The sequence below is a fragment of the Nerophis ophidion genome, linkage group LG22 (assembly GCF_033978795.1).
Source record: "Nerophis ophidion isolate RoL-2023_Sa linkage group LG22, RoL_Noph_v1.0, whole genome shotgun sequence".
In the NCBI taxonomy this organism is placed as follows: Eukaryota; Metazoa; Chordata; class Actinopteri; order Syngnathiformes; family Syngnathidae; genus Nerophis; species Nerophis ophidion.
In genome coordinates this window covers 7458869-7475766 of record NC_084632.1, presented here as the reverse complement: position 1 = coordinate 7475766, position 16898 = coordinate 7458869, and the positions used below count along the sequence as shown (strand labels likewise).

The following is a 16898-nucleotide window of genomic DNA, read 5'->3' as shown; positions in this document are numbered from 1 at the left end:
CATTAGGGACACAAAGTGCATCAAAAACGTGTTTTTTATATTTGAGGTTGTCTTATGTTCAAGGTCATCTAATAGTAAAGGGTGGTCTCCTGCTCGATGTTGTCTTATGTACGGGGTTATCTTGCACTCCCGGTTGTCTGATGTTACAGGGTGGTTTTATACTCCAGGTTGTCTTATGTGAAGGGTGGTCTTATACTCAAGGTTGTCTTATACTCCAGTTTGTCTTATGTACAGGGTTATCTTATACTCCAGGTTGTCTGATTTAAGGGTTGGTCTTATACTCCAGGTTGTCTGATTTAAGGGGTGGTCTTACACACCAGGTTGTCTGATGTTACAGGGTGGTTTTATACTCCAGGTTGTCTTATGTGAAGGGTAGTCTTATACTCAAGGTTGTCTTATTCTCCAGTTTGACTTGTGTACAGGGTTATCTTATACGCCAGGTTGTCTGATTTAAGGGTTGGTTTTATACTCCCGGTTGTCTGATGTAAAGGGTTGTCTTATATTCAAGGTCCTCTAATAGTAAAGGGTGGTCTCATACTCGATGTTGTCTTATGTACAGGGTTATCTTGCACTCCCGGTTGTCTGATGTTACAGGGTGGTCTTATACTCAAGGTTGTCTTATACTCCAGTTTGTCTTATGTACAGGGTTATCTTATACTCCAGGTTGTCTGATTTAAGGGTTGGTCTTATACTCCAGGTTGTCTGTTTTAAGGGGTGGTCTTATACGCCAGGTTGTCTGATTTTACAGGGTGGTTTTATACTCCAGGTTGTCTTATATGAAGGGTAGTCTTATACTCAAGGTTGTCTTATTCTCTAGTTTGACTTGTGTACAGGGTTATCTTATACTCCAGGTTGTCTGATTTAAGGGTTGGTTTTATACTCCCGGTTGTCTGATGTTACAGGGTGGTATTATACTCCAGGTTGTCTTATGTAAAGGGTTGTCTTATATTCAAGGTCATCTAATAGTAAAGGGTGGTCTCATGCTCGATGTTGTCTTATGTACAGGGTTATCTTTCACTCCAGGTTGTCTGATGTACAGGGTGGTTTTATTTTCCGGGTTGTCTTATGTAAAGAATGGTGTTATACTCAAGGTTGTCTTATTCTCCAGTTTGACTTGTGTACAGGGTTATCTTATACCCCAGGTTGTCTGATTTAAGGGTTGGTCTTATACTCCAGGTTGTCTGATTTAAGGGGTCGTCTTACACGCCAGGTTGTCTGATGTTACAGGGTGGGTTATATACTCCAGGTTGTCTTATGTGAAGGGTAGTCTTATACTCCAGGTTGTCTGATTTAAGGGTTGGTTTTATACTCCCGGTTGTCTGATTTTACAGGGTGGTTTTATACTCCAGGTTGTCTTATATAAAGGTTTGTCTTATATTCAAGGTCATCTAATAGTAAAGGGTGGTCTCATGCTCGATGTTGTCTTATGTACAGGGTTATCTTGCACTCCCGGTTGTCTGATGTTACTGGGTGGTCTTATACTCAAGGTTGTCTTATACTCCAGTTTGTCTTATGTACAGGGTTATCTTATACTTCAGGTTGTCTGATTTAAGGGTTGGTCTTATACTCCAGGTTGTCTGTTTTAAGAGGTGGTTTTATACGCCAGGTTGTCTGATTTTACAGGGTGGTTTTATACTCCAGGTTGTCTTATATGAAGTGTAGTCTTATACTCAAGGTTGTGTTATTCTCTAGTTTGACTTGTGTACAGGGTTATCTTATACTCCAGGTTGCCTGATTTAAGGGTTAGTTTTATACTCCCGGTTGTCTGATGTTGCAGGGTGGTTTTGTCTTATGTGATGGGTTGTCTTATATTCAAGGTCATCTAATAGTAAAGGGTGGTCTCATGCTCGATGTGGTTTTATGTACAGGGTTATCTTGCACTCCAGGTTGTCCGATTGACAGGGTGGTTTTATTTTCCGGGTTGTCTTATGTAAAGAATGGTCTTATACTCCAGGTTGTCTTATATAAAGGGTTGTCTTATATTCAAGGTCATCTAATAGTAAAGGGTGGTCTCATGCTCGATGTTGTCTTATGTACAGGGTTATCTTGCACTCCCGGTTGTCTGATGTTACTGGGTGGTCTTATACTCAAGGTTGTCTTATACTCCAGTTTGTCTTATGTACAGGGTTATCTTATACCCCAGGTTGTCTGATTTAAGGGTTGGTCTTATACTCCAGGTTGTCTGTTTTAAGGGGTGGTCTTATACGCCAGGTTGTCTGATTTTACAGGGTGGTTTTATACTCCAGGTTGTCTTATATGAAGGGTAGTCTTATACTCAAGGTTGTCTTATTCTCTAGTTTGACTTGTGTACAGGGTTATCTTATACTCCAGGTTGTCTGATTTAAGGGTTGGTTTTATACTCCCGGTTGTCTGATGTTACAGGGTGGTATTATACTCCAGGTTGTCTTATGTAAAGGGTTGTCTTATATTCAAGGTCATCTAATAGTAAAGGGTGGTCTCATGCTCGATGTTGTCTTATGTACAGGGTTATCTTTCACTCCAGGTTGTCTGACGTACAGGGTGGTTTTATTTTCCGGGTTGTCTTATGTAAAGAATGGTGTTATACTCAAGGTTGTCTTATTCTCCGGTTTGACTTGTGTACAGGGTTATCTTATACCCCAGGTTGTCTGATTTAAGGGTTGGTCTTATACTCCAGGTTGTCTGATTTAAGGGGTCGTCTTACACGCCAGGTTGTCTGATGTTACAGGGTGGGTTTTATACTCCAGGTTGTCTTATGTGAAGGGTAGTCTTATACTCCAGGTTGTCTGATTTAAGGGTTGGTTTTATACTCCCGGTTGTCTGATGTTACAGGGTGGTTTTATACTCCAGGTTGTCTTATATAAAGGGTTGTCTTATATTCAAGGTCATCTAATAGTAAAGGGTGGTCTCATGCTCGATGTTGTCTTATGTACAGGGTTATCTTGCACTCCCGGTTGTCTGATGTTACTGGGTGGTCTTATACTCAAGGTTGTCTTATACTCCAGTTTGTCTTATGTACAGGGTTATCTTATACTCCAGGTTGTCTGATTTAAGGGTTGGTCTTATACTCCAGGTTGTCTGTTTTAAGAGGTGGTTTTATACGCCAGGTTGTCTGATTTTACAGGGTGGTTTTATACTCCAGGTTGTCTTATATGAAGGGTAGTCTTATACTCAAGGTTGTGTTATTCTCTAGTTTGACTTGTGTACAGGGTTATCTTATACTCCAGGTTGCCTGATTTAAGGGTTCGTTTTATACTCCCGGTTGTCTGATGTTGCAGGGTGGTTTTGTCTTATGTAATGGGTTGTCTTATATTCAAGGTCATCTAATAGTAAAGGGTGGTCTCATGCTCGATGTGGTTTTATGTACAGGGTTATCTTGCACTCCAGGTTGTCCGATTGACAGGGTGGTTTTATTTTCCGGGTTGTCTTATGTAAAGAATGGTCTTATACTCCAGGTTGTCTTATATAAAGGGTTGTCTCATATTCAAGGTCATCTAATAGTAAAGGGTGGTCTCATGCTCGATGTTGTCTTATGTACAGGGTTATCTTGCACTCCCGGTTGTCTGATGTTACTGGGTGGTCTTATACTCAAGGTTGTCTTATACTCCAGTTTGTCTTATGTACAGGGTTATCTTATACTCCAGGTTGTCTGATTTAAGGGTTGGTCTTATACTCCAGGTTGTCTGTTTTAAGGGGTGGTCTTATACGCCAGGTTGTCTGATTTTACAGGGTGGTTTTATACTCCAGGTTGTCTTATATGAAGGGTAGTCTTATACTCAAGGTTGTCTTATTCTCTAGTTTGACTTGTGTACAGGGTTATCTTATACTCCAGGTTGTCTGATTTAAGGGTTGGTTTTATACTCCCGGTTGTCTGATGTTGCAGGGTGGTTTTGTCTTATGTAAAGGGTTGTCTTATACTCCAGTTTGTCTTATGTACAGGGTTATCTTATACTCCCGGTTGTCTGATTTAAGGGTTGGTCTTATACTCCAGTTTGTCTGTTTTAAGAGGTGGTCTTATACGCCAGGTTGTCTGATTTTACAGGGTGGTTTTATACTCCAGGTTATCTTATATGAAGGGTAGTCTTATACTCAAGGTTGTCTTATTCTATAGTTTGACTTGTGTACAGGGTTATCTTATACTCCAGGTTGTCTGATTTAAGGGTTGGTTTTATACTCCCGGTTGTCTGATGTTGCAGGGTGGTTTTGTCTTATGTAATGGGTTGTCTTATATTCTAGGTCATCTAATAGTAAAGGGTGGTCTCATGCTCGATGTTGTCTTATGTACAGGGTTATCTTGCACTCCAGTTTGTCCGATGTACAGGGTGGTTTTATTTTCCGGGTTGTCTTATGTAAAGAATGGTCTTATACTCAAGATTGTCTTATACTCCAGTTTGTTTTATGTACAGGGTTATCCTACACTCCACGTTGTCTGATTTAAGGGGTGGTCTTATATTGCATGTTGTCCGATATACAGGGTGGTTTTATACTCAAGGTTGTCTGGTTTATGGGGTGGTGTTATACTCCAGGTTGTCTTATGTTCAAGGTCATCTAATAGTAAAGGGTGGTCTCCTGCTTGATTTTGTCTTATGTACGGGGTTATCTTGCACTCCAGGATGTCTGATGTACTGGGTGGTTTTATACTCCAGGTTATCTTATGTAAAGGGTGGTCTTATACTCCAGTTTGTCTTATGTACATGGCTATCCTATACTCGTGGTTGTCTGATTTAAAGGGTGGTCTTATACTCCAGGTTGTGTTATGTTCAAGGTCATCTAATAGTTAAGGGTTGTCTTACGTACAGGGTTATTTACACTCCAGGTTGTCTTATGTAAAAAGGGTGGTCTTATACTCCAGGTTGTCTGATGTACAGGGTGGTCTTATACTCCAGGTTATCTTATGTAAAAGGTGGTCTTATAATCGAGGTTGTCATATGTACAGGGCAGTTTTATATTCAAGGTTAATCACATGTACAGAGTGGTCTGATATTCAAGGTTGTCTTATGTTCAAAGTTGTCTTGTATTGTCCTGTCTCATCTTCAATGTTGTCTTAAGTAATGGTTTGTCTTATACTCAAGGTTGTCTTATGTATAGGGTGGTCTTATATTTAAGGTTGTCGTACATACACGGTGCTCTTATATTTAAGGGGGCCTTATGTACAAGGTGGTTGTCTTGCATTCAGGGTTATATTTAAGGTTGCCATTTTGAAGTTTGTTTTGTGTTCAAAGTTGTCTTATATTTCGGGTTGTCTTATGTTTAACTTTGTCTTGTGTTCAGGGTTGTCTTATATTCAGCGTCTCATGTTTAAAGTTGTTTTATGTACAATGTTGTCCTATATTCAAGGTTGCTTCATGTTTAAGGCTAACTTATGTTAAATGTTGTCTTGCAGTCAAGGTTGCCTTATGTTCAATACTTTATATTATCCATCCATCCATCCATTCATTTTGTACTGCTTGTCCCTATTATGTATAATATATTTAACGTTGTCTTATGTACAGGGTCATCTTATACCGAAAATTGTCTCATACATATGGTTGTCTTGTATTCAGTGTTGTCTTATGTTTAAGGTTGTCTTATATACAGTGATTCTTATACTCAAGGTTGTCTTGTATTCAAGGGTGTCCTATGTTCAAGGTTGTTTCTCATTCAAAGTTGTCTCATGTTTAAGTGTGTTTTATGTTCAAGGCTGTCCATTATTCATGGTTGTTTTACGTTAAAATTTGTCTTATGTTTAATATTGTATTATATTCAGTGTCGTCTTATGTACACCGTGGTCTCATACTTAAAGTTGTCTTATGTTTAATACTTAATGGGTAGGTAGGTCTATTATTCATGATTGTTTTATGTTAAAATTCAGTCTTATATTCAGTGTAGTCTTATGTACAAGGTGGTCTCATACTTAAAGTAGTCTTATGTTTAAGACTGTCTCATATTCAGTGTAGTCTTATGTACAGGGCGGTCTCATACTTAAAGTTGTCTTGTATTCAGGGTGGCTCGTTTAACTTGTTTTGTGTTCAAGGCTGTCTTATGTAAAATATGCCTTGTGTACAATGTTGTCTTATATTCGAGGGTGCCTTGTGTTTAAGATTGCCTTATATTGAAGGTTGCCTTATGTACAAGATGGTCTTATAGTCAGGGTGGTTTTATATTCAAGTTTGTTTTATGTTCAAGGTTGTCTTATATTCAGGGCATACTTATATTTAAGGTTGTCTTATGTTCAAAGTGTCCTTAAGTTTAAGTAATGGTAACGTTGTCCTATGTTCGAGGTTCGAGGTTGATTTGGCGCATTAGGAAAGGAAATGTGGGGAAAAGAAAAAGCCGTAAAAGTGAAAGTGAAAGTGAAAGTGAAAGTGCAGCACTGTCATTTTTCTTCTTAGTACATAAAAGGTCAACGCCTTCGCTACTTTTGATGTGGAAAAGTCTGCACTAATGTCTTTGTGACACTTTCTGTCTCTTTCCCACTCCTGAGCGCTGCATGGTGCCCACTCTGAATAAAAGTCCTTTATGTAGACCTTGGGCACGCCTTTGGCCTTCAAAGTGCCGGAAGAAAACCTCTGCAGTGGCAGTAAAGTCCGCGTGCACAGGAGGAAACGGGCAAGACTTGGTTGAAAGAAAATTATCTTTTTGATAAATAATATACAAAAAATATATAGAAAAAAATCAAATCCAATTAATTAAAATAGATGAAGCAAGAATTCATCTTTTTTTTTTTTTTGTAGAACTACAAAAAAATCAAAATAAAGATTAAAAAAATTTTTTTATACATTTTTTTTAAATTAATGAAATAAGTAAATGAGACAGAAATTAAATTACGTTTATACAACAGGTGGCGACTTGTCCAGGGTGTACCCCGCCTTCCACCCGATTCTAGCTGAGATAGGCGCCAGCTCTCCCCGCGACCCCAAAAGGGAATACGCGGTAGAAAATGGATGGCAACATGCATATACATACACATATATATATATATATATATATATACATATATACATATATATATATATATATATATATATATATATATATATATATATATATATATATATATATATATATATATATACACATATATACATATATCATATTTTTCTCTAAGCCATTATTTACATTGAAGTGTCTTGCTCAAGGACACAATGGCAGCGACTAAGATAGCAAGAAAGCTAGATTCAAATCAACAACCCTCAAGTTTCCGGCCAACTGCTCTACCGTGTGAGCAGGGATTAAAAAACATGATAGTTTTTTTTATTGATTTTCTCTATTTTTCATATGAATGAATTAAGTAAATTAATAAATAGTAAGAAATAAGTAAATAACTGCGATGATGTGGCGACTTGTCCAGGGTGTACCCCGCCTTCTGCCTGATTGTAGCTGAGATAGGCGCCAGCGCCCCCCACCACCCCATAAGGGAAAAAGCGGTAGAAAATGGATGGATGGTTAAGTAAATAATAATAATGAACAAAAAAGAAAATAGTTTATTATCAAGATAAAAAGAATAGATTTATAAGGAAAATAGTTATATTTCAATGAATGCAATAATTAAATTATTTTTAAAAAATTGTATTAAAAAAAGGAAAATAAAAATAGACATAAAAATAATTAATTGATCATTAACAAAGTCAAATAAATGAAATAAATGCATTAATAAAAAAATAGGAAATCTGCAATTGGTCAAAATAGACTGAATGTTTATTTAGTCTATTTTGATTAAAGTATTTTTATATAAAATGGAATAAATAAACTAATAATTAAATAAGGGAAAAAATATAAATAGTGTGTTGAATGAAAAAATGAATCTTTGGAAACAATAAGGAAAAAAAATATTCAAATAGAAGGACATTTTATTTCAAAAAAATATATATATAAAAACAAACAAATAAATAAAAATAATCAGGAATACATTAAGTAACATTCTACACGGTCTAGCTCCAGCCTATCTTGCTTATGTCCCGGCAAGAAATCTGCCTTCAAAGAACTCCGGCTTATTAGTGATTCCCAGAGCCCAAAAAAAGTCTGCGGGCTATAGAGCGTTTTCCATTCGGGCTCCAGTACTCTGGAATGCCCTCCCGGTAACAGTTCCAGATGCTACCTCAGTAGAAGCATTTAAGTCTCACCTTAAAACTAATTTGTATACTCTAGCCTTTAAATAGACCTCCTTTTTAGACCAGTTGATCTGCCGCTTCTTTTCTTTTTTCTCCTATGTCCCCCCCTCCCTTGTGGAGGGGGTCCGGTCCGGTGGCCATGGATGAAGTACTGGCTGTCCAGAGTCGGGACCCAGGATGGACCGCTCGTCTATGTTTTGGTTGGGGACATCTCTGCACTGCTGATTCACCTTCGCTTGGGATGGTTTCCTGCTGGCTCCACTTTGGACGGGACTCTCGCTATATATTGGATCCACTTTGGACTGGACTCTCATGGTTATGTTAGATCCACTATGGATTGGACTTTCACAATATCATGTTAGACCAGCTTGACATCCATTGCTTTCGGTTCCCCGCAGTCCTCTCCAAGGTTTCTCATAGTCATCATTGTTACTGTCAGCGACGTCCCACTGGGGTGAGTTTTTCCTTGCCCTTATGTGGGCTCTACCTCGGATGTCATTGTGGTTTGTGCAGCCCTTTGAGACACCTGTGATTTAGGGCTATATAAATAAACATTGATTGATTGATTGATTGATTGATTGATTGGTTCAATTAAAATACTGCACAATACATCAGAATGAGAATTTATTGGCCAAGTATGTTTAACACATAAGGAATGAAAAATAATGAAAATAAAAATAAATAAAAATGCAACAATATAAAGAGAAAAAGAGGAAAAAATACAAAAACATTACAAAAAAAACTATTCATTCAAATAAATATTCAAAATAAACACATTACAACGAATAAATTTATCAATGTGTATGAAAAATATTTTATTTTTCATACACAAAAACAATGTTTGGAATGGGAAGTGACTCGCTATAATGTACAATCAATGAAATGTACAGTAATCACCAATCAGTGGGTGCACACACACACACACACACACACACACACACACACACACACACACACACACACACACACACACACACACCAGCATGTGTGTGACGGCCACTTATCATTGCCATGATTGTGTCTTTCACCATCCTGTTATTTATGGGCGTGCCGGCCGACTGGCTGCCTGATTGGAGGAAAATGGAGACTTTTAAGAGACATATAAATTGAAGGTGTTAAAAAGGGCAATAAATACGCAGCGCTGCGCAAAAAAAGGCTTAGGCCACCGCCGCCTTTCTTGCTTTAATGACCCTTTTCAGCAGCAGTGAGCAGGATTACACAAAACCTCCTTGAAGGGAACCGTGCCTCGCAACGAAAATAACTCAACTTTTTTTGCTTTTCAAGAACCACATGCTCGATTCCAACCAAGCAATTCAAAACAATGCAACAAATCAAAGTCCGCTGCGAAAATAAAAACAAAAGAAGTGAGGTCAAGACTTTAAAGTGAAGGTTAGAGTGAACTTAGCACATATATATATATATATATATATATATATATATATATATATATATATATATATATATATATATATATATATATATATATGTGCTAAGACAAGACAATAATCCGGCACTGACTGGAGGACAAAAGCAGGTAAATATATGAGTGGGCTGATTTACACCAGGTGTGGCCAGGTGCCAATCAGCTGCAGCTGAGGTGAAACCGCGCTCAGGGAGAAAGACAGGAAACTAACAAAATAAGAGCACTAACAGGAAATACTAAACACACACAGAGGAAAAACTAAAACTCAAACAAACTGTCAGTGGCAAGCCTGACAATATATATATCCATCCATCTATATATATATATATATATATATATATATATATATATATATATATATATATATATATATATATATATATATATATATATATATATATTAAAATAAACAATCGGTAAATATATTAAAAGTTCTTTAACCGCCACCGGTGCGGCAATAAATATGCGATCCAGACAAAAAGTGCCCCATTTACACACACATTACAGGAGAGAAAAGGAATTCGGTAAAATAAGAGCAAATTGCCACAGCAAATTTACTATGGCATGAAAATTTAATTATTGCACATAAGTTTTTTTTTAACAACGAGGATATATTTGACATATATATATATATATATATATATATATATATATATATATATATAATTTACTATGGCATAAAAATGTAATTATTGCACATAAGTTTTTTTTAACGAGGATATATTTGACATATATATATGTCAAATATATCCTCGTTGTTAAAAAAAACTTAGGTGCAATAATTACATTTTCATGCCATAGTAAATTAGCTGTGGCAATTTGCTCTTATTTTACCGAATTCCTTTTCTCTCCATTAATGTGTGTGTAAATGGGGCACTTTTTGTCTGTATCGCATATTTATCGCCGCACCGGTGGCGGTTAAATAACTTTTAATATATTTACCAATTGTTTATTTTTATATACATATACATATATATATATATATATATATATATATATATATATATATATATATCCATCCCATCCATTTTCTACCGCTTATTCCCTTTTGGGGTCGCGGGGAGCGCTGGCGCCTATCTCAGCTACAATCGGGCGGAAGGCGGGGTACACCCTGGACAAGTCGCCACCTCATCACAGGGCCAACACAGATAGACAGACAACATTCACACACTAGGGACCATTTAGTGTTGCCAATCAACCTATCCCCAGGTGCATGTCTTTGGAAGTGGGAGGAAGCCGGAGTACCTGGAGGGAACCCACGCATTCACGGGGAGAACATGCAAACTCCACACAGAAAGATCCCGAGCCTGGATTTGAACCCAGGACTGCAGGACCTTCGTAATGTGAGGCAAACACACTAATCCCCTCTGCCACCGTGATATATATATATATATATATATATATATATATATATATATATATATATATATATATATATATATATCAGCCCAAACAGTTTGTTTGAGTTTTAGTTTTTCCTCTGTGTGTGTTCAGTATTTCCTGTTAGTGCTCTTATTTTGTTAGTTTCCTGTCTTTCTCCCTGAGCGCGGTTTCACCTCAGCTGCGGCTGATTGGCACCTGGCCACACCTGGTGTAAATCAGCCCACTCATATATTTACCTGCTTTTGTCCTCCAGTCAGTGCCGGATTATTGCCTTGTCGATGTCGCGCTTGTCGCTCCTGTCGTGTCGTGCCGTGTCTTGCATTTGCAGCGTAGCGGTAAGCTATATCTGTTAGATGTTTGTAGCTTACTGTTTTTTTTGTTCCCTGATTCCAGTTTGTTTTGTACTACACGTTACGACTTTTGTTTTCCTGCTCGCTACCCGCTAGCTTCCACGCTTTTTGTTTTTGCTTACATGTTAAGCTCCTTTTATTTTCTAGCTCCCATGCTAGCTCCCTTGATTTGTTATCCGCCTCGTGCACGCTTTTGGTTGTACCCCTTTGGTTTGTTCTTGTTCTAATATTGTAATTAAACCATGTTTTCCTGTTCAATGCCTGCCTCCGTCTCTGCATCTTGGGGTTCGACACCAACAAACTCTGACATATACACACACATATATACATATATATATATATATATATGCCATTTGAGTTGGGAAATTGTGTTATATGTGAATATTAATGAAATACAATGATTTGCAAATCCTTTTCAACCCATATTCATTTAAATGCACTACAAAGACAAGATATTTGATGTTCAAACTCATAAAAAACATTTTTTTGCGCAAATAATAATTAACTTAGAATTTCATGGCTGCAACACGTGCCAAAGTAGTTGGGAAAGGGCATGTTCACCACTGTGTTACATCACCTTTTCTTTTAACAACACTCAATAAACGTTTGGGAACTGAGGAAACTAATTGTTGAAGCTTTGAAAGTGGAATTCTTTCCCATTCTTGTTTTATGTAGAGCTTCAGTCGTTCAACAGTCCGGGGTCTCCGCTGTCGTATTTTACGCTTCATAATGCACCACACATTTTCCATGGGAGACAGGTCTGGACTGCAGGCCCCACATGTGCATTCACCTTTGCAGCAAACATCAAATGGAGGAAAGATTTGTTGTGTTGCTGCATGAAATATAGAAGTGAACAGATGTTGTCTTCCCCTCAAGTTTCCGGCGCACCATTGTTGATCATCCTCCTCGGTACTGTGAGTCTCACACACACACACACACACACACACACACACACACACACACACACACACACACACAGTAAAGTGTATCTTTGCCGTCCTCCTGCATACTTTAGTGCTGTTCGCACACTTTTCATCCTCCAACCTCAATGGGGTTCTCTCCCGGGACTCGAGAGAGAGAGACAGAGAGAGAGAGAGAGAGAGAGAGAGGGAGAGAGAGAGAGAGAGAGAGAGAGAGAGAGAGAAAGAAACTAAAAACAGAGAGAGCTGTTTTAAAAAAAATAAGTTTTTGAAAGAGTTTTTTACGCAGTGCGAGCACCTTTCAGCATGCACGCAATACATGATAATAAGCAGAGTGGTACATGATTATAAGCAGAGTGATGTATGATAATAAGCAGGGTGATACATGATAATAAGCAGAGTGATACATGATAATAAGCAGGGTGATACATGATAATAAGCAGTGTGATACATGATAATAAGTAGGGTGATACATGATTATAAGCAGAGTGATGTATGATAATAAGCAGGGTGATACATGATAATAAGCAGAGTGATACATGATAATAAGCAGGGTGATACATGATAATAAGCAGTGTGATACATGATAATAAGTAGGGTGATACATGATTATAAGCAGAGTGATACATGATAATAAGCAGAGTGATGTATGATAATAAGCAGGTTGATACATGATAATAAGCAGAGTGATGTATGATAATAAGCAGGTTGATACATGATAATAAGCAGAGTGATACATGATAATAAGCAGGGTTGTACATGGTAATAAGCAGAGTGATACATGATAATAAACAGAGTGATACATGATCATAAGCAGAGTGATACATGATAATAAGCAGAGTGATACAAGATAATAAGCAGATTGATACATGATAATAAGCAGAGTGATACATGATAATAAGCAGAGTGATACATGATAATAAGCAGAGTGATACGTACTAATAAGCAGAGTGATACATATTAAGCAGAGTGATACATGATATTAAGCAGAGTGATACATAATAATAAGCAGAGTGATACATAATAAGAAGAGTGATACATGATAATAAGCAGAGTGATACATAATAATAAGCAGAGTGATACATGATGATAAGCAGAGTGATACATAATAATAAGCAGAGTGATACATGCTAATAAGCAGAGTGATACATGATAATAAGCAGAGTGATACATGATAATAAGCAGAGTGATTCATGATATCAAGCAGAGTGATAACGTTTGAGGGGGGGGAGGGTGTAGTTGCCCACATATGCGGTCCTCTCCAAGGTTTCTCATAGTCATCATTGTCGACGGCCCTTATGTGGGCTCTACCGAGGATGTCGTTGTGGTTTGTGCAGCCCTTTGAGACACTTGTGATTTAGGGCTATATAAATAAACATTGATTGATCTGCGATACACTCACAAAAAAAGCTGAATTGAGTGTAAAAGCGGACTTGTGTGAGCACTCCACACACACCACACTTTTATGCTGCCCTCTGCTGTTGTTGCACCAGCCCCAAGTCCAACATGGAAGAGTTTGTTGACTCTCTTGTGTTTCGCCAAAGTCAAATACATCCTGACAAGGACGCTGAGGAGGTCCCACAGCAAAGTGTGCAGACAAACAAGCAGGCAGGACGACATGTTTGATACCAAACTGGACAGTTGTAGTGAAATGGAGGCTGGCGGCTCCTCTGCGGGCCTCGTCTTTATCAGCGTCTTCTTAGTCGCTTCATTAGGGAGCCTGATAATGACGCCCCGCTCGATGCTTCAGCTTCTCTTCCTTCGCTCACAAACGGAAACTTTTCCCTATTTAAAGGCCTACTGAAATGAGATGTTCTCATTTAAACGGGGATAGCAGGTCCATTCTATGTGTCATACTTGATCATTTCGCCATATTGCCATATTTTTGCTGAAAGGATTTAGTAGAGAACATCGACGATAACGTTTGCAAGTTTTGGTCGGCAATAAAAAAGCCTTGCCTGTACCGGAAGTATGTTGCAGGGCTCCACACATCCTCACATTGTTTATAATCATGGCCACCAGCAGTAAGAGCAATTAGGACCGAGAAAGCGACGATTTGCCCATTAATTTGAGCGAGGATGAAAGATTTGTGGATGAGGAAAGTTAGAGTGAAGCAATCATTTAAAAAAAAAAGAAAAGGCGACGGCTCCGGGTGCGGCAGTGGGAGCAATTCAGATGTAATTAGACACATTTACTAGGATAATTCTGAAAAATCCCTTATCTACTTATAGTGTTAATAGTATTTTAGCCAGATTATAAAGTCATACCTGAAAGTCGGATGGCTGCGGTGAACGCCAGTGTCTCTGAGAGAAGCCGAGGAGCCAAGATCACAGCTTTTTGGGCTGCAGGAGGAGGTCGCATAATCCACTCAAGTCTCCTGTAAGAGCCGATTTAATATCACAATTTTTCCATCCAAAAACTTGCTGGTTGACGTAGAGAAACATGTTCGCTTGACCGCTCTGTGTTAAAGCTTCACAACAAACAAAGAAACGCCGGCTGTGTTTCGGTTGCTAAAGACAGCTGCAATACACCGCTTTCCACCAACAGCATTCTTCTTTGACGTCTCCATTATTAATTGAACAAATTGCAAAAGATTCAGCAACACAGATGTCCAAAATACTGTGTAATTATGCGATGAAAAGAGACGACTTTTAGCCGTGTGTGATGCTGGGAGAACATGTCCTCTCCAAAATAAGTGCCTTAAAGGCCTACTGAAATGAGATTTTCTTATTTAAAAGGGGATAGCAGGTCCATCATTTCGCGATATTGCCATATTTTTGCTGAAAGGATTTAGTAGAGAACATCGACGATAAAGTTTGCAACTTTTGGTCGCTCGTGAAAAAAGCCTTGCCTGTACCGGAAGTAGCAGACGATGTGCGCGTGACGTCACGGGTTGTGGAGCTCCTCACATCTGAACATTGTTTACAATCATGGCCACCAGCAGCTAGAGCGATTCGGACCAAGAAAGCAACGATTTCCCCATTAGTTTGAGTGAGGATGAAAGATTTGTGGATGAGGAGAGTTAGAGTGAAGGACTAGAGAAAAAAAAAGTGGGAGCCATTCAGATGTTATTAGACACATTTAGTAGTATAGTCGAGTGTCCTGGGTTCGCCTATACAGTGTAATTATATAATAAATTAATAAACGGGAGACATTCGAGGAGGTCCGGTAGCCACCGCTTCTTTAATGTGAACTCCTTTACACCTCTCTCTCCACAACCAATGTGAACTCATTTATACCTCTCTCTCCACAACCACACACCCTACTTCACAGCCCCACGGCAACTCTGAAAGGACAAAACTCCTCCCCCTCCTCACACTCTCTGTTAACTTGGGACACCCTGAACTGTTTGTTACACTAGGATAATTCTGGAAAATCCCTTATCTGCTTATTGTGTTACTAGTGTTTTAGTGAGATTATACGGTGATACCTGAAAGTTGGAGGGGTGTGGCCACGGGTGTGGTGACCGCCAGTCAATCAATAAATCAATCAATCGATGTTTACTTATATAGCCCTAAATCACTAGTGTCTCAAAGGGCTGCACAAACCACAACACAAACCACTACGACATCCTCGGTAGGCCCACATAAGGGCAAGGAAAACTCACACCCAGTGGTTCGTCGGTGACAATAATGACGCCAGTGTCTCAGAGGGAAGCCACGTTTCTCGACGTGAGATTTTTTTTTTTCCCTCCGCGGAGTAAGCATCAGACGGTCAGTGGCGGCCGGTAGGAGGAGGCAAGAGAGTCCACAACTGCAAGAAAAATGACGCAAACTCTCCCCTCATGTCTACGGTAAGAGCCAAATGTAAACAAGGAAACACTGGCTGTGTTTGTGTTGCTAAAGGCAGCCGCAATTCACCGCTTCCCACCTACATCGTTCTTCCTTGACGTCTCCATTATTAATTGAACAAGTTGCAAAAGATTCAGCAACACAGATGTCCAGAATACTGTGTAATTATGCGATTAAAGCAGACCACCTATAGCTGGGATCGGATCTGGATCAAAATGTCGGCTACAATCCGTGACGTCATAATACCGTGACGTTTTCAACAGGATACGTCGCGCGAAATTTAAAATTGCAATTTAGTAAAGTAAAAAGGCCGTATTGGCATGTGTTGCAATGTTAATATTTCATCATTGATATATAAACTATCAGACTGCGTGGTCGCTAGTAGTGGGTTTCAGTAGGCCACGGACAGGGTTAAAAAATAAGACTAAAATAAAATCTGAAACCTTACAATCAGAAAACGTAGGTAAGAGCGAAGCATGTGGAGGACCGTTACCATTTTCAACCACAGGGGGGCGATGTAGGTGCCATGAAAGGTCACGGGATAGAACCTGCAGCCCTGGCAAACCACCGCCCATCAGGAGCAAGGGTGACGTGACTTGCCCAAGGACACCACAAACGTGTGGTTCTGGGATTTTTTTTCACAGGATGAGATCTTGCGTGGAGCCCCAGATCGAGGGAGATTATCAGTGGTCTTGTATGTCTTCCATCTTCTAAAAATTGCTCCCACAGTTGATTTTTTTCACACCAAGTTGCTTGCCTATTGTAGATTCACTCTTCCCAGTCTGGTGCAGGTCTACCATTCTTTTCTTGGTGTCTTTCGACAGCTCTTTGGTCTTGGCCATAGTGGAGTTTGGAGTCTGACTGTTTGAGGCTGTGGACAGGTGTCTTTTATACAGGTAACGAGTTCAAACAGGTTCCATTAATACAGGTAACGAGTGGAGGACAGAAGAGCTTCTTAAAGG

The 16898-nt window shown here is 38.9% G+C and overlaps 1 protein-coding gene across 1 annotated transcript in view; it reads right to left on the bottom strand.

The window, feature by feature from the left end:
- LOC133540958 (uncharacterized) overlaps positions 1-13765 on the bottom strand; it is a 53987-nt gene extending 40222 nt beyond the window's left edge. The window contains exon 1 of the mRNA XM_061884043.1: positions 13652-13765. Within this exon, the coding sequence (XP_061740027.1) occupies positions 13652-13765 (114 nt within the window). The remainder of the gene's footprint in view (positions 1-13651) is intronic.
- Between the last annotated feature and the right edge of the window lie 3133 nt (positions 13766-16898).